Consider the following 18,312-nt stretch of genomic DNA (forward strand, 5'->3'; position numbering starts at 1 on the left):
TGGGAGTGAATGGCACCGGGGGGGTGGGCAGGGTTCTGTGGGCTGGGAGTGAGGGGTACTAGCATGGTCTGGGGGGTCAGGGTACTGTGGACTAGGAGTTGGGGGCAGTAGCAGGGCTCGGGTGGAGGCTGTGGCTTGGGAGTGAGAGGCAGGGCACGTCATTGCCCTTCCCCCCACCCCCCCCCAATCGTATTACCCACCCCCGGATAGGGGTCCTCTTTTTTGAACCTGTAAATACGGTAATCCTTGTTTAGTTACATAGTATAACCTTATAAATCCGGCATGTTTGGGACCAAGCACCAGCTGGAAATTTGAAAAGTCCGGATTTTTGAAGCCGGAGTGGTGGCCAGTTGAGGTGTGGCAGGGAGAGGGAGTGGCAGTGGCTGGTTCTAGCAGTGGCCACATGTGGAGCAGCGACACAGGATGGTGGATGGTGGTGGCAGCTGCCGTGTGCAAGCTTCCCTCTCCGCTGCTCCAGGATCAGCTGCTGCTACTCCCTGATTTGCGTATTTTCAAAAAGTGCCAGATTTCTGAGAATTCTTGGGGGGGTTTTATTTATGAGGTTATACTGTATATGCCTAGTTAATGTAAATGTTTCTGTTGAGCTGTATTTACTTAGATTACTTTGATTTTCTGGATTATATAGGATTTTAAAGGAAAAGAAGGGTCTTTGATTACTTCTGCACTCTGAGCTATGGAATACTGAGACTGTACTGAAAGCATAAGAAACTGTAGTCATTACAGTAGATAACTTTTTATTAACATATTAACCAAATATTTCTTAATATATCTTACAGCTTCTAAGACCCAGAGCTAAAAAGCTGGGATTGGGTAAGTACTCATTAAGCTACTACTGGTTTAGGATAAACTTTTTTTTTTGTAAATTATGTAAGAATCATAGTGAAACCGTTAACCAATGATGCTTTTTTCATCGTGTTATAAGAAGTAAACAAATTTCAAGGGACTTAACCACATATGTTAAATCACAGTGAACTTACAGCCGGTTCCCCACAACCTCAAACCGGCAAGCTGTGGTCATGGCTAGTCTACTTAACTATGCTTTCCTGTTACAATTATGTTTGTTCTTGTGGCAAAAGCAGGGACCTGAGTTACAAGACATAACTGTGTGCCCCAGTGACTCAGTAGGGTTCCTGCAAATTTAACAGTCTGCCTGCACACAGGAAGTTACAGAATCAGGGCCTGCAGAGCAAGACTGTTTCCTCTTATGTGTTTGCAGAGACTGGGAACAATTAGGCTGTAATTGAGTAGGATTCTAGTGGGACTCAAATAGCATATCTCTTGTTAGGGTCCAGTCCTGGAAGGTGCTGTGTACTGCCTTTTCCTATTAACTTGCTTGAGGTGAAGGCACTGAAACTTGTTGTAAAAGTTGTTTATCGCATGCCAGGAGGTACCCAAAATTATGTGCTGAAATCGAATGTTCCATTTGACATAGATGATGCAGGCTCAGACTTTCTGTATCTTTACTGTTAACTCATTACTACTACTCCAGAGTAGGCAGACCTTATCTACCTTTCATTACGTTGCTTAAAATAAGCCTAATGTGTTTGATAATTATTTATACCCCAAGTAAAACAAAATTCACAAAACACAGTCTATGCACTTTAGTCTCTTAAGGTCTATGTCTCTTATGACAAATGTCTTCCCCTTCCCTATGCATGAAATGGAAAAAGTGGTAGAATGTAACGTTCTGCTTGTGACTTATTGGAAATCAATGTTTTCCCTTCTTGCTGAATGCTTTGGCTTTTCCCACTCCCATGTGCTGATGAAGCATTTCATGTCTCTTCACTGAGTTGTATGCAGTTATCCACTAGACCCACGGGAAAAGGTTAACTAGAGCATGTTTCAGTACACACAGGAGGGTAAAAGTTCTAAGTCCAATACTGAATACTCTTGATCTACATTTGCATTTTATATATGACTCTATTTAGATATAAGGCTCCACAGAAATTTAAGCATTTTATTTTCTGCCTAATTTTTATCTTGATTTTGGATTTGATCCTCTCTTCCAAACTGCAAAGAGCAAAGTCCTACATTTGTTAAATTTGGCTTGGTTCAAGGTTTTTAATGCACCATGTCTATCCTGCAGTATGTTTATTTGCTAATTATACACACAGCATTCCTGGCTTGTAATTTTTCAAATGTTGTGGGAAAGAGATGAGGCAAGCTATTCATTAACTAGGATTTAAATTCCCTGTGTAAATGCTTGATGTGGGCAAGATGTTTGTTTCTTTGTTTGAATGACATCTACATTTTAGAAAAGTTCACAGGACATCAACAAAATGAATTTTGGCACAGAGAAGAATGTGTGGTAAATTTTGATCTCACTGTAGCTTCATTGGACACCCCGTGGATTCAAAATAGCATAACTGAAATCAGAAATCAGTCTTCTTGAGGAAAACATTTTGATACCTTTTTTTTCGTTCACTTTCTAATGCAGAATTAATCAATATTAACCAATACACGTGAGGAAGTTAAAACACAACAAAACTGAAAATAAGGAAGAAACGATTTTTTGATTGGGCATTGGAAGAGAGATTTTTATTCACAATGACTATTAGAACAAAGCAAAATGGTAGATATTAGTACCAGAAATTGTCAATTATCCAGGGGTTGATTATCCAGAAAATCAATTAACTGGAAGGCTTTGCAATAACAAGTCCACAGCTGGGTTTTGCTTGTTGGTGAGGCAACTGAATTTTTTATTTATTAGTGCTTTGAGATTTTTTTTTTTGTTTAAGCAAGTACAGTAATTATAGTTCTCAGCACTTCGTGCTACCATTTTTATATATCTGATTATCCAGAACAATGAAAATACTAATTTTTCTGGCTAACTGACATTCTTCTGTAATAATATATCTTAAGGTTGGAAGGTAAAATTTTCAAAGTACTTGCCAGGTCCTGTGCAGAAGCATAGTCTACGTCACAAGAAGTCTGGCCAGCAGAGCTTTGAATGCAGCCATGCCGAAAGATCATCTGTGGGGCCAAAGCCACTTCTCTGTCAGCAGAGTTATACCACCTCTGTTGAGTGGAGAAAGGCTTCTGCTGCCATCTGGTTTGCAGGTGGCATATATAAATGCTTCCATCCCTTCTTCCGGTTTTAGCTGTCCCTTGAGAAGCTGGTGCCTTCCCAAGGTACGTTTTGTGCTTTGGAAACGCAGCTACTGTAGTGGATGTGCTCGTGGTGGCTACTGGATGCCACTAGAACTTCTGCTAGCAAAGGTAGGTAAATATATATGAGTTCTTAGGCTCCTACATGCCTTAGGCACTTTGGAAAATGTTACTTGGAATGGCTGCCCACTTACTGAGTCGCATTGTGCAGGTTATTCCTGCTGCAGTAGAGTTGGTCTTACCAAGTTTTATATGTATGAAGTATAGTGTTGAAAATTATAAAGAGGAGAAAAACATCTTTATTTTGAATGGTGATTAATGAATTAAAGAAAAGCTTTGTGAGTCTTTACATAATCCCATCTCTGGTACAATTTAGGAAGTTTAGAGACAGCGAGTAGATCTGGTTTGAGACTGAATGTTACAGTTGTGACAGAAATGATCCCTCCTGTTTTCATCAGGCACTGCTTATATTCATGGAATGCAACATGCCACGGGGAATTTTATTATTATTATGGATGCTGACCTCTCGCATCATGTAAGTTTATCATCTGTGTTCTATAATTAGAATTTTTTTAAGTTAACTTGTACTGACTTTAGCTTTTCCTTCCCCCCCGCCCTTCCCTTTTCTTTCCTCATCTGCCTGACTTGTATCTCAGCCAAAATTTATTCCGGAATTCATCAGGTAAGTGTCAGTTCTAATATTTGGGGTATAACAAATTATTTGAGCTGCGATATTAACATCTGAATGCCTGGCATTACTATATGACTAATTCAGTGCAGTAGAAAAGCTCTTCCAGGACTTTGCACCAAGTGCTATGAGAAATAGGACAAAGGTTCAAATAGATCTAATAAAGACCAACTGTTCATAAGGTACCAGTTATGAAGATGTATTAATGCAGGGGTAGGCAATGTTTTTTGGCCGGAGTGCCGAAAAACACCACAGTGCCTACCTCGGAAGGTGCCCGAGTGCCAGCATGGCAGGAAAAAGAAAATGTGCCCCCTGCCCCCCATCCAAAGCCCCTGCCCCACAACTCGGGCTGTGTGGCTGCCAGCAGCTACCCTGGCTCTGGGTAGCTGCTGGAGCCTGACCTGCTCCCAGCAGGACTTGCAGTGTCCCAGCTACCTTCTGTGAGCAGCCTGGGATCCCAGCTGGCAGCAGCTCCCCAGAGCCGGGGGAGGCTCCACACAGCTGTGCCGGGCTCCAGCATTGGCTCCGCACCGGTGTGTACAGGTGTGCCTTGGAGGGGGTGGTGGGGGAGAGGCAGTGCAGCCCCGGTCTCTCCCCCCCTCCTGGCACAGAGGTGATGAGCCCGGCGCAGCTATTTGTAGCCAGCCCGGGTTCTGGGCAGCTGCAGCAAGCGGCAGGCAGGCTGCAAACAGCTGTGCCAGGCTCCACAGCTCTGGCATCAGCTCCGTGCTGGCGGCGACTGCATGTGCACCTCGGGGAAGACAGCCTGCCCTGAGGTGCCCATGACTCTTAATCTTCTTGTTGCTGCTCACTTATGTAATGAAAGGATTTTAATATGTATCTTTTCAAAATCTTCATTTTTCATTGGACACAAATCTTTTTTTTGCCATCAAAAATATCTAAGTAGGTCTATATAAATTACTCATGAAGCAGTCTTTGAAATTCTGTTGCACAGATGGCAAAAAAAATCCTTCGATGCTTTGCAATACTTCCGCTTTTTAGAAGAATGTTAAGAGAATGGTGAAAGTATTTAAAAATATAGTGCTAATCAGCTGCCTAATTATTACCTTCACGTCAAATTCTCTATTTGTTTGAGGGTTTGAAAACAATTTGTTGGCTTCATATAATAAGTCTTCCTGTTTTGAAATCCTTTCTCTTTCATATAGAAAGCAAAAAGAAGGTAATTTTGACATTGTATCTGGCACACGGTATAGAGGAAATGGAGGAGTGTATGGCTGGGATTTGAAAAGAAAAATAATCAGGTTGGTATTCTTATTCATGCATTTGCAGATGAAATCACTGCTAAAAACTTCTTAAGAATTTCAAAGAAAAGTTTTCTCAAACCAACAAACTTGAGCTTTTTATCTCTGAGACTTCTCAGGGGTCCCAGTTACCTTCTGTACAAACTGAAGTGAGCTCCCTAGGCTGAGTCTAGTGAATGAAGTTCCCATCACAAAATTATATTTAGTAGAGTAGAAACTTTGCATAGTTTGATATTTTTTGGCTAAGGCAACATCAATAACAATGAGACTGCGTTGAGGAACTGGACCATTTAGGGTAGAGTTGAACCAGCATTTTGTATAAATCACAGCAGTTTGGCCTTGCAATATCAGCTTCTGCCACTGCATTTCTTCCCTATTAAATAGGGACATTCAAACAAACAAAAGTTGTGCTAGCTTTTTTCACCAACTGCAAACTAGTTGTAGTAAACCTCGTTTTGGTTGTATTATCTGTCAGGAATTAGGACTTATGTAGCACAAATCTTCATATTAACCAACCTAAATAAACTTTTAAATCTTGCTAGAAAATATTACAATGGACAGTTGGAAATGATTTTATCCTACAGAAAAGAAAACAGTGCTGTCAAAGTTACTTAAGAACATGGAGATTGGCCTCTCAAGTCTGTAGCAGGCTTGCAGCAATTAGGGGCCTATCAGCAAGGGCAGATTTTTTTTTCTCTCCCATATAAAATCTTGGTCTTGTAATGCATGGTTTTTAAAGAACAGACATGGGTTGAGTGAACTGGTTGGTCCTTAGAAATGGTGTCATTCTAAAAAGAAGGCAGATCCTACAGCTATTATATTTAACTCTTTTATGGAATAATTACTTATTGCTTTGTCAGTCTACATCAGGAGTGAGCAAAATGGTAGATCCGGCTGGCAGTTGAACTCCATTTCCCAGCAGCCCTGGCTCCCAGCCAGTCTCTGTGAGCACCCAGGAGAATGCAAGCATGACAGCGTGGGGGCAAAGCCCCGGTTCTGTGGTCCTGCACTGTCATGACCCTGCGCTCGTGCCCTCATGCTCCCAGGGTCTCCATGAAGACCGATGCTGGGAGCTGAGTGCTGGGAAATGGAATCTGCCATGGGCCTGATCCAGCCCGTGGGTCTAGATGGAATGGACATTAAAAAAGAGGTGGAGAGATCAAAGTGGACATTCCTGGGGGGAATCTTCTTAAGTACTCAGTCTCTCTGTGTTGAGCACTTTGTATGTCTTGTACTTGGGCACAAGTTTGGAGTGCCATTGCTAGCACTCCCTTACAGTGCCTAGGCAGGTTTCAGCTCTCATGGCTTCAGCTGATGTGATGTATTTTCCAAGACTGGAGCAGTTGTTCTCAGACCTGAAACTGACAGGTATAATTTGTAGTTATACATGATAATTCTCCTATAAAGGATGAAAAAGGATGTAAACTTGGCTTTTTTAAAACCCTGTTCTTTTTCCACAATGTAGTCAATTTTTTTTGACTTCCTATTCAGCACTTATTCATCAGATCTAGTTTAGCAAAAATATTAGCTAGATAATTGTTTCCATATAAAATGATACCATTCTTCCCTTTTTTTGATAGTGCTATATTCTTTTGGCAAACCTTTGCTTGTTCTGTCTAACCAGTATATTTTGATTGTTTTCTGACATTTGATTGTCTTTGACAGTCGTGGTGCCAACTTTATAACTCAGATTTTGCTGAGACCAGGTGCATCAGACTTAACAGGAAGCTTCAGGTATGTTTGTGTTGGCTTTTTATAGCTGTAGTTGTATTGCAAATGTCTCAATTGGTAGCCCAGAGGATGTAATAATAACGTACCTATTTAATGAGTACTATTAAATTCACCTAGGTAAGTGAACAAGAAAGATTGAAATTACTAAAGGTACTGTTCCTAAAACTTTTTAGTAATGATACCTAATCAATATTAATATAGATAGGTTGCTTTGATTACAATAATTGTGCAAAGAATCTTGATATCTAAAAATCAAAGTCGGGCTACAGGTTTACATTTAATTTTAATTATTTACAGGTTATACAGAAAAGAGGTCTTGGAGAAACTAATGGAAAAATGTGTTTCTAAAGGCTACGTCTTCCAGATGGAAATGATTGTTCGGGCTAGACAATTAGGATACACCATTGGAGAGGTAGAGTAAAAGCATAGAAAGCAACATTTCAGTTTTATGTTACAATGCAGATGCCGACTTAGAACCACAGAAGTGTCCTTGCAGATTTACAGGGTATTCTCAAACAAGGATGAGGGAGTTAGGCATGCAGTTCCATTTTTCCAGTTTATTTGAACCTCATGCCTGCAATCAAGCTGTCCTTTCACCACCACTGAGTTGTTTCTCAGGCCTTTTCCTCCTCCTATCTACATTTCTCTCTGAACACAATCTTACTGATTTCTTCCAAGAGAAAATTGATAAAAGATGACATGAACTTCCCTTCCTCCACCTGGTAACTCCTCCCAGAAGCTTCTAGTTTGCTCCTCTTAAGCCCCTTCCCTTGCATCCTCTATCATCCTTTTCCATACTCCTCTTTCTGATCTCTCACAAACAATTTTATATATGTCAAAAAAAATCCTCCACCCTTTGTCTCTCTAAACCACTTTCCTCTCTTTCTCCAATCTTACTGAATGTGCCATCAACAATCGCTGCCTGGAGATCCTTTCTTCAAGTTTCATCCAAGCCCTTCTCCAATCTGGCTTCTGCTGCTTGCACTCCACTGAATTGCTCAGGTCTGTTATGACCTTTCCATAGCTAATTGCAAAAGGACTACTCCATCCTCACCCTGTTTGATCTGGTAGCTGCCTTTAGCAGTCAACTTATGCTCGTCTTCTAAACTGTATTCATCCTTGGTTTCCATGACTTTTTCCCTCTCCAGATTATCTCCTACCTTTTTTGCTTGGTCTTTTGGCATATATGCTGGAGGATCTTCCTTCTTCCCACCATCAACTTTCTGCCAGAGGTCCACAGCACTTAGTCCTCATCTCCTGTCTCTCAGCTCTGAGCAGTATTCCACAAACGCACATTTCAGCTATTGGCTCTGGTACTGACAGCTGACACCTCTACCCCTTTACTCCAGATCTGTCTCTGGCATCTCCTCACGCATGTCTGCCTTTCAGCTCAACCTAATCATGGCTAAACCAAGACTCATATGCCTCCACCTTTCTTGATCAGTGGGTGTGCTACACGTGCAAATGCTGCTGGATGGGTTTACTCTGCAGTAATTTACTGTGGAGTAAATCCACCCTGGACAGGCATCTACATGCAGGCATTTGGGAGCAGATTTGCTCCCAATGGGATCAGCCTGAAGAGGGCTGTTCCCACCCTGCTCTGCCCCCCTGCAGCAGCCTGGGTGCTAATCCAGGGCCTGGCAGGGATCATGGGCTAGGAGATGGCTGTCTCCTGGCAGGGGCTAGGAGATTGTCTCACCCTGGGCTTCACCATCAGAGCCCACCCCAGCAGCAGGCAGCTCCTGGGGGCAGGGAGCGATGTCCCCTTTTCCCAGCAGCAGGGGGCTCCCAGCCCTGGCTCCACAATCGAGGGCAGGGGGCTGGGAAAGAGCTGTGGTGGTGGGGCAGGTCCAAGACCTCTGCCGATCTGCCAGTGGGGTAGCTAGCAGTGCATCTCCAGTAGACAGGAATTTCCCATTCAGCAGGGTGCAGCCGGGAGCTGTCCCACTGGTGGGGCACCTAGCAGCAAGTCCCACGGCTGGGCCTGGAATCCCCGCCCAGTCATGGGCTCATTACTAGCTGCACCTCCCCCACAGCTCTTTCCAAGCCCTGTGCCTTGATTGCCCAGGAGCTATCCCAACCTAGGGCAGGTCCCAGCCAGCTCCAGACTAGGCAGGGAACTCTCCCTGTTTAGGGAGCTCCTGGCCCCAGCTCTGTGATAAAAGCGGGGCTGGGAGCTGCCTGCTGCCAGGGCAGGCTCCCGTGTCCCAGCCTGGGCTCTGCCAATGTCCCTCTGCCCCAGCAGCAAGGAGCTCCCAGCTCTGCAATTGTGAATAGTGGCTGGGAGCTCCATGCAGCCGGAGCAAGGGGACATTGTCTTGGCCATCTACACGTGTTGTACCGCACAGTAACTACTCCGCAGTCAATTTGCTACCTGCATTTGAGGTAGCGTTTTTACTTGCACAGTAAAGCGTCTCATGTAGACATGCCCATGTGGGCCTGTAAAATCATAGAATCATAATTAGGGTTGGAAGGGCTCTCAGGAGGTCTAGTCCAATCCCCTGGTCAAAACAGGACCATCCCTAACTAGATCATTCCAACCAGGGCTTTGTTGAGTTGGGCCTTAGAATCTCCATCCTTGGAGGTTTTTACCACATCTCTGGGTAACCCATTCCAGTGCTTCACCACCCCCCTAGTGAGAGCATTTTTACTAATATCGAATCTAAAACTCCCATGCTGCAGCTTAAGACTGTTGCTCCTTGTTCTGTCATCTGCCACCACTGAAAACAGTCCAGCTCCATCCTCTTTGGAACAACCCTTCAGGTAGTTGAAGGCTGATATCAAATCCCTCCCTTAGTCTTCTGTTCTGCAGACTAAGTAAACCCAGTTCCCTCAGCCCCTCCTCAGAAGTCATGTGCCCCCATCCCTTGAATCATTTCACTGACTTTCACTGGACTTATCCACATCCTGTCTATAGTGGGGGCACAAAACTGGACACACTACTCCAGATGTGGCCTCACCAGTGCAGAATAGAGCAGAATAATTCCTTTCCCTCGATCTGCTGGCAGCGCTCGTACTAATGCATCCCAGATGCTGTTAGCCTTCTTGGCAACACAGGCACGCTGCTGACTCATATCCAGCTTATTGTCCACTGTAACCCCCAGGTCCTTTTCCGCAGAGCTGCTGCTTAGCCAGTTGGTCCTGAGCCTGTACTCGTGCATGGGACTCTTCTGTCCTCAGTGCAGGTTTTTGGACTTGTCCGTGTTGAACCGTGTAAGATTTCTTTTGGCCTGATCCTCCAATTTGTCTAGGTCACTCTGAATCCTAGCCCTACCCTCCAGCATATCTACTACACCCCGCAGCTTGGTGTCATCCGCAGACTTGCTGAGAGGGTGGATTTCATCCCATCTTCCATATCATTAATGAAGATATTGAACAAAACTAGCCCTGGGACTGACTCCTGGGGCACTCCACTTGATACTGGCTGCCAGGTAGAAATTGAGCCACTGATCACTACACATCGAGCCCAACAATCCAGCCAGCTTTCTATCCACTGTACAGTCTATTCATGCAACCCACCCTTCCTCAGGTTGCTTGCAAGAATGCTGTGGGAGACTGTATCAGAAGCCTTGCTAAAGTTAAGGTATATCACATCCACTGCTTTCCCTGCATCAACAAAGCCAGTCATCTCATCATAGAAGGCAGTCAGCCTAGTCAGGCATGACTAGCCCTTGGTGAATCCATGCTGACTCTTCCTAATCACCCTCTTCTCCTCCAAGTGCTTAAAATGAATTGCTTGAGGATCTGCTTCATGACTTTTCCAGGGACTGAGGTGGGGCTGACTGGTCTGTAGTTCCCTGGATCCCTGTTTTTCCCTTTCTTAAAGGGCACTACGTTTCTCTTTCCCAATCATCTGGGACCTCCCCCAGTCACAGTGAGTTTTCAGAGATAATAGCCAGTCATTCTGCATCACATCAGGCAACTCCCTCAGCACCCTCAGATGTATTGCATCCAGCTCATTGCATCAACATTTACACGTCCAGCTTTTTAAATAGTCCCTAACCTGTTCTTCCATCGCTGAAAGCTGTTCACCTCCTTCCCAAACTTTGCTGCCCATTGCAGTAGTCTGGGAGCTGACCTTGCCTGTGAAGACCAAGGCAAAAGAGGCATTGAGCACTTCAGCCTTTTCCTCATTGTCTGTCACTAGTTTGCCTCCCCATTCACTCTGTCATTAATTTGCCTCCCCCCACACTTCCCCTGATCTTCCTCTTGTTGCTAACATACTTGTAGAAACCCTTCTTGTTACCCTTCACATCCCTTGTTGCTGCAACTCCAATTGTGCTTTGGCCTTCCTGACTACATCCCTGTATGCCTGAGCAGTATTCTTATACTCCTCCCTGGTCATCTGTCCAAGCTTCCACTCGTAAGCTTTCTTTTTGTGTTTAAGCTCACCAAAGAGTTCTCTGCTAAGCCAAGCTGGTCACTTGCCACACATACTATTTTTCCTGTGCCCTCAGTAAGGTTTATGCAACCTGAGTCTTATCTTTAACTCCAGTTTATCTAGGTCCTAGACTATGTCTAAATTTGCTTTTTCTTTCTATGTATTGGTTTTTTATTCATTCACACAGCTAAAATTATCCTCAAAGCTCTTATTACCTCATTTCCCAAGTACTGCAACCTCCTTTTTCTGGCCTTCCTAAATTAAACCTTGCTCCACTCATATGTTTGGAATGCTGCTACAGAGATCACTTTGGCCATGTCACCTCTCTTCACATCTCTCCACTGGTTTTTCCCTTCTCTACCAATACAAATATAAGCTACTTGCCATCACTTTCTAAGCTCTTTACGGCATCTCTCTGCCATATGTCTCATTTTATCCTTGGGACATAGGACTATCTTTTGTTCAGTTTGTACAGTGCCTAGCACAATGAGGTCTTGGTGCATGAATGAGATTCAGAAATGATACAGTAATACAAATAATAATGAATCCTATTGAAATTCAGTGTAGTTGAGTGCCCTGCTCACTCAAGCTCATTTTGAAAATCTGAGCCCTAATGCTTCTGTTTGCTTAGGACTTAATTCATTGCCCACAATGTAGAGTACCATTAGATCGAGCCTATTGTTATTCTGATTTGTATACAAACCATAAAAAGTACTGCCTGTCCCAAACTCAAAACATCCCTGACACATTTCAGATGTGCAGTAATAAATCATAGTTATTAGAACCTAAAAACATTGAACTCTCGATGTGCTCTGTGGAAGTGTTCATATCATTACAGATATTTAAGGCCCTGATTTTTTCATAAAAATTTTAGCATGTAAATATGTGTACAGACCAGGTGACTGCAGATGTCAGTATCTACTTAGGGACATTTTATGTGCAGTGACTTGACTTTGCAGGCTGTTGCAAAACCTGCCCATGCAGTTGAAGTTCAGTTGTGAATACAGTTTAAAATTCAGTTATCAAAGTTTTAATATGACACAACTCTCTGGCAAAAGCAAATGTTATCTAAGCAGAGATGACAGCTGAGACAATTGAGACCTACCATCTAAAAAATTGTGCAGTGTGAAGTACTTTCACATTCTGTACCTAGACAGTGTCATGATCATCTCAGCTTCATTTTGCTTTCTTTTTATTCCACATCTAAAATTCATTTTAAACTACTAGGTATGTCTTTTTTTGGGATACGTTTTAAGTTGTGGATAGAGCGTCCACACTGACATAAGTTTCCCCGGTTAAAATATGCAGTGCACGCTTATACAAGAATTCTATAGGGGGACTTGTGTATTTAGTTATCATCACACTGTGGTATGCCTTCCAAATGCCTACGTATGGAATGTCAGTCTTCCTTGCCCACGGAATGCCACTTCAGGCATCTACACTGATTGCATGACAGCCTGGAGCCACCAATTTATTTTTTTTTCCTTTAGCCTAGCTATGGATAACAACTAGGACACATGCAAGTGCCAAAGGGACCCTATTAAGAAAGCTACGGGAGTCTGCTAGATGTCTTCGTTTGTGGTTTTTGCTGTTTTTATCAGAGAGGCAGAATTGTACCTGCTGACAATTGCTTTGGCCTTTTTTCTGGCGTAGACTGCTCTGCCTGGAGATGTGAGAAATCCTCAGCTCTGGCATGACAACAAGGGCGTGGTGTGTTTTTGTGTCCCACTTGCCAGCTGATTTCTGGTTGAAACTGCCAGCTCAGTGTAGAGCCAATTTTTTATGGCTTCTACAGAAATAATGTTGTTGACTCGGGGCCCTGCTGTATCCTTATTTAGCACATAAATATATTACAGGCATTCTTAAAATCGTAATATCATTCTGGCAAAATAATTGACAGGCAAATGTAGTTAGTTGGGTGAGATACTGCTTGCAGTATTCTAACCTTTCACGGAGAACAAGTAAATTTGCACAACATCATAGATTAACTAAGGGAATGAAAATTTCAGTGCTTTTAAACGACCATTTTTCCCCCCTATTAAAAGGCTTAAGAATCACAGACAAAAAACGGATATTGCTTGCCAGATGTGCACTGAGTGAAGGTGCTGTATATAGCTGTGCTCTTAAGTCTTGGTAATGCTGAGTGGAATGCTGCTTTATGACTTCCTCTTGCACTAACATCAAGTAACCACCTGCTTGTGCCTTCTGGTTTTGTTTGCAATACCCCTGCCTGGATCACCCAGACAATCCCAATGGGCCATGCCTGCCTGCAGAACTGACTTGAAAGAAATTTAGTTTTACTTTGTGAAGGAGGTTGGTAGAGATTAGTAGGCTTACTGGAGCCTGCAAGGTTCCAGCTTCCTTATCTTATTTTGGAGAATGACTTATCCAAATTGCTGTGGCACCAGCTACTGCGTTATGCCATATACCCTAGTGTTTTTCAACCTTGGGGTACTATTAAGGCTGCCAGACAGAAGAGTGAGGATAAAGAAAGCAGCATGATCCCATATTTGCTCCTTCTTCTCACAAGTGTTCTCTCTGGCTACAAGGAAACTGCTGGGCAACACCTTGAAGCCTTTTCTGTTCCTAAGGCAACTTGTAACATCCATCCATCCAAACTGTGGATTCTAATATTAGCTTATACACCAATGCTTCCCTTATGCTTTCTTGCTCCAGAGGAACTAAACACTGTGAGCACAGGTAGCCTCCCTCCTCCTTTATTAGACCAATTAAGGAAGTGTATTAGACAGCAGGCAACCTTCTGGTGAATTGGAGGAAGCAGGATTAAGAGAGGACAGGTGTCATTCAAAAAATGAATAAAAATATAAAACTGTTCCACACAAAAGGAAGAAACAGAGACAAAGCTAGGACAAGGTAAGACTGAGCACGCCTGTCATGGCATTAGGGGGCGCAATAGGAAGACAGCGTATGTCCACAAAGCAGTTGTTAGGTAAGCTTCAACAACAGCTGTTCAGAACCACCAAGCATAGCTTCTGCCCACCTCTGGAGACTATAGGTGGTTTTGCTACATCTCTTCAACAGTTAATTACACAATTAAATCTGTAATGGTTTGGTATTCTTTACTCCTGGTGAGAATGCCTTGTTCTAAATTTAACATAAAATGCAAAATCCAGTTTTTCTGAACTTGTGCTTCTGCTTTCGTTATGTAATTTCTGATTTCTTTTTATTAATGTAAAATTATTCATGACATTAAAACTTGTTTGTTTCAACAGGTTCCAATATCATTTGTGGACCGTGTCTATGGAGAATCTAAACTGGGAGGCAATGAAATTCTCTCTTTCTTAAAAGGACTGCTGACTTTGTTTGCTACTACTTAAGTTTACTTTAGACTAATCTTTATTTAAAAGTAACGTTTTCTTGCATTACGTGTAATTTTAATATATTCTATAGCAGAAGCTCACTGATTTGCCTAGTGACCAAAACACTTATTTGCAAATTAGTGATAAAATGAACCAAAAATAAGAAGAAAATATACAGATGTCTTCAAATGTAATATACAGTATTACAGAATATTCTTTTTCTAATGAAATGATCTAGTATATTTCTGAACTGTTCAGAATTAATACATTGTAGTAGTTTGTTTGTTGTTTAACCCCAAAATCTTAATAAATGAGACTGTGCTTAAATTCTGAGCAATTAAATCTTGTTTGAAAAATGGAATGATGCTTTTCTCTGTGTGGGCCAATTATGAAGTATTCAGATTACCTAGATTCTACTGTGAGCAGGAAGATGCAGTGTATATAAAGTATTGTTCTGGTAAACTGTTTTTGGTCTTACCTTGTACTCTAGATTAATAATAATAATTCTCAGAAATAGACTTATAAACAATTAATGAATAAATATAAATGACCTTTTTAACAAAACTTGGTTGCATGTGTACATTAGAGATGAATATTTTTTTTCAATTGAGTTAAAAATGGTTTTAGAACCAGACAATGAAGGATAAAATAAATACAATTTACAAATTACCCTTGCTTTGTGGGTTTTCGATAGTTGGAGTTTATATAAAGTTTGTGCCAATCAGTGTTCCTTATTTTTTCCCTTAGTAAATCAAAATAAAGCATAGAAAAGTTCATTTCTACAAAACTGACTTCCATGGGAGCTAGAGAAAAAGGGACATCATGTAATGTGATAACAAGACTGGGAAATTTAGGGGATTTCTTAATGCATATAAGTACAGGGATTTTTTTCTTTGTAAACTTGCTACTAGATAGATATAGCTGAAACATTAGGGGTTTCTTTAAAACAGAAATACCAGATCTATAAATGTGTACTATTCTAGTTTTGTGTGATAGCTAATGTAGATCACTGTCTCTTCTAGATTTTACGTGGTGTAGTCAAGCATCTGTTTGGTGGTAAGGAGAAAGCAGAGGATGCAGTCATTAGAAGACTATTAAATGCATATAAAAATATTATATCTGAACCACTTAAGAATGTGACTGCAAAGCATGAACACCAATTTATGTGTCACATACGGTACTACTTATTTCTGTGACCAGTATGCATGATACTAAAAATAAATTCATTATAAAGCCTAATTCTGGGTGGAGGGGAAGCAACCCAGAAATCTAATAATGCATCAGCAAGTCTACTTAAATGCTGTTTGTACCTGTTCATTTAGTTTGGGATGTGAGACCATAGGGAGTGAGTTTTAAAAAACAAAACAGCAGATACAGTTGTAGATGTACAGAAGTAGATCAATTTACATTTGGGATATTCACTCTGAACAATCTATGTGATTCATATAAGCAGTTTCTAACTAGAGTTTTAAGGCTGAGAGGCCTACCATCTGTTGGTGCCATTTTGGTTTTCGGTATCCTGCTGCTTCCGTAAAGTTACACAGATTGCAATGTTTTATTGAGTTTAAAAGTTTTTTGTAAGCATTCAAAGCAAATGCTTCACATTTACTTTGCTTATTTGTAGCTGCAGCTTTTTGAATTGGACCACAACTGGATTTGATTTTGCCATCCATGTTGTGAAATTTTTGTACAGCAAAAGCTGCCTTAACCAGTACCTTACAAGTCGGCATGCTCTATTAACCGGCATGCCAGCTTGTAAGGTAAAAGCGAAACCGCAAGTGCCCACTGTGGCACTTCGGGTTTTGCCAAGTCCCCAAGCCCTGGGGCAAAGCAGGCTGTATGGGGCCCGCTTCCCTGTCCCTCAGGGCCTGCGGGAGGGTTGGCGATGTGGCGGGAGAAGTGGCGGCCCAAATTAACTGGCATATTTTGTTATCCGGCACCCCCCCCATTCCCCGTGGGTGCCAGATAACAAAGCTTTTGCTGTATATGACACTTCAAACAAATTTTAGTCATATTCATATACTCCTAATTTAGTGCAGTCTAAAGTCTCTACCACTGCATGGCACACACAATGGACACTTTCATCTGCAGAACAAAGTCTTCAATGAACACGTCCCACCTGTGTACCTCATTTGCAATATTAGGGCATAAACAAAATCTAATTATTTCTGTATTTACTTACAGGTTTTAATATGTGCTCAAACTTTACAGTTGTTTCCATTTCAACTTAAACCTGTAAAAATCAGCTAAACTTAGGATCACAAATATTTGCATATTTTCTGAACATCATTGTCTAAAAACCTGGCACAACACTAGAACATAAACAACTTTTATCAAAACAAGGCATTTCTCACTTTGCAAAGAGTGCCACTGAAATTGTCAGAGAAATCTAGAAACCTAATCAAAAGAAAAGCCACAATACATCCCCGCAGCACTGGAGAGTGGGTGGACAGCCAGAGGGTCCTTACTGAAACACCAGATCTTCACCAGATAGAAATTCAGCTCCTGGCAAAAGGAGGTGTCCAAAGCTCCTTATGTTCCAGAACAGATTCTTATTCCTGATCAGGGGTTAGATCCCACTAAAGCAACACTACTTCAGAGGCACAGGTTTTTTGGTGAATGGAGAACGGAGTGTTGAAAGAGGCCCTTTGGTCCATGTGTGTGGACTGAGTAGCCAAGGAGAAATGGGCTCCTTTTTAGCTCAAGGTTTAATGAGAGGTTGCAGAGCAGCTGTATTGCAGTGAGCCACTGTCCTTTATACAATAAGCAAATTCTAGCCTTGCTCCCATAATGGAAAACCCTGCACAAAGTCTGTTTGCTCAAACTTTATGTATAGAATAAATGCCACCAACTGTTGATCAGAAGACCTACTGCAGGTTACCAAGAGAAGTAGCTAGGCTTGTTTTGGTCTTAAAGCCAGTCGATTGTATCATGTCTACTATATGCAATTTCATGTATTAGCACAAATAATGGTATGCTAGTAAACTTTCCCCCCATATAGGACTGAACATACTGAGATCTGAGGAAAAGATGTCTTTTCAGTGCCCGGGTTGGCTGACAATGAGAAAAGTCCACCAATTTTGATGAGACCTAGCTGCTGCCACCAACTAGAGTACTGAGGGCTCAAAATCTAACTTTGATGATGAAACTAGATAAATCTGTAAAAGGGTTTATATGATGCTCTGCTGGCAATAGCATCAGACAGATTTGATAACCTTAAGGGATTCTTTCCAGTCCCAAGTTTCTCTTGGAGGCAAGCTGTAATAGGAGTGAAATCCATCACCTCATTTTGTATTTCTTTATGGCGTATGGAGAAGGCTTACACCCTATTAAAAGTTAAACATTTTTCACTTTAACATTGTAGTGCTTGGCTTGCCCAAAAGATGATCTGAAAACTGAAGAACTAGTGACATGATGACAGGAAAATCTAGGGAGTAAAAGCTGAGCAAATGGAAGGGAAAGGAATTTTTAGCCAGCATCCAAATTAATGAAGGTTCAGTTGTGTGTGCTAACAAGCTTCTATATAATTTCTGTGAATAAGAAAATTTCTGGAATGAGAAAGCTTTTGCCAAGTATTCCACCCATAGAATCACTGAGTCGGAAGGGACCTAGACAGATCATCTAGTCCGACCCCCTGCCATGGGCAGGAAGGAGCACTGGGGGTGGGAGGGGTCATAAGAACCCAGCCAGGTGCCTATCCAGTCTCCTCTTGAACATTTCCAGGGAAGGTGGGAGCACCACCTCTCTGGGAAGCCTATTCCAGGCTCTGGCCACCCTTACAGTGAAGCAGTTCTTCCTAAT

At 42.0% G+C, this 18,312-nt stretch overlaps 1 protein-coding gene across 1 annotated transcript in view; it reads left to right on the forward strand.

Moving 5' to 3' along the window:
- The window catches only part of DPM1 (dolichyl-phosphate mannosyltransferase subunit 1, catalytic), a 24,770-nt gene extending 9,737 nt beyond the window's left edge, over positions 1-15,033 (forward strand). The window contains exons 3-9 of the mRNA XM_019510236.1: positions 798-831; positions 3,588-3,664; positions 3,786-3,811; positions 4,984-5,079; positions 6,745-6,813; positions 7,108-7,222; positions 14,425-15,033. Of these exons, the coding sequence (XP_019365781.1) occupies positions 798-831; positions 3,588-3,664; positions 3,786-3,811; positions 4,984-5,079; positions 6,745-6,813; positions 7,108-7,222; positions 14,425-14,529 (522 nt within the window). The 3' untranslated portion in view covers positions 14,530-15,033. The remainder of the gene's footprint in view (positions 1-797; positions 832-3,587; positions 3,665-3,785; positions 3,812-4,983; positions 5,080-6,744; positions 6,814-7,107; positions 7,223-14,424) is intronic.
- The last annotated feature ends 3,279 nt before the right edge of the window (positions 15,034-18,312 follow it).

This window comes from Gavialis gangeticus, unplaced genomic scaffold, assembly GCF_001723915.1.
Source record: "Gavialis gangeticus isolate Ggan-Ray unplaced genomic scaffold, GavGan_comp1, whole genome shotgun sequence".
NCBI lineage: Eukaryota > Metazoa > Chordata > Crocodylia > Gavialidae > Gavialis > Gavialis gangeticus.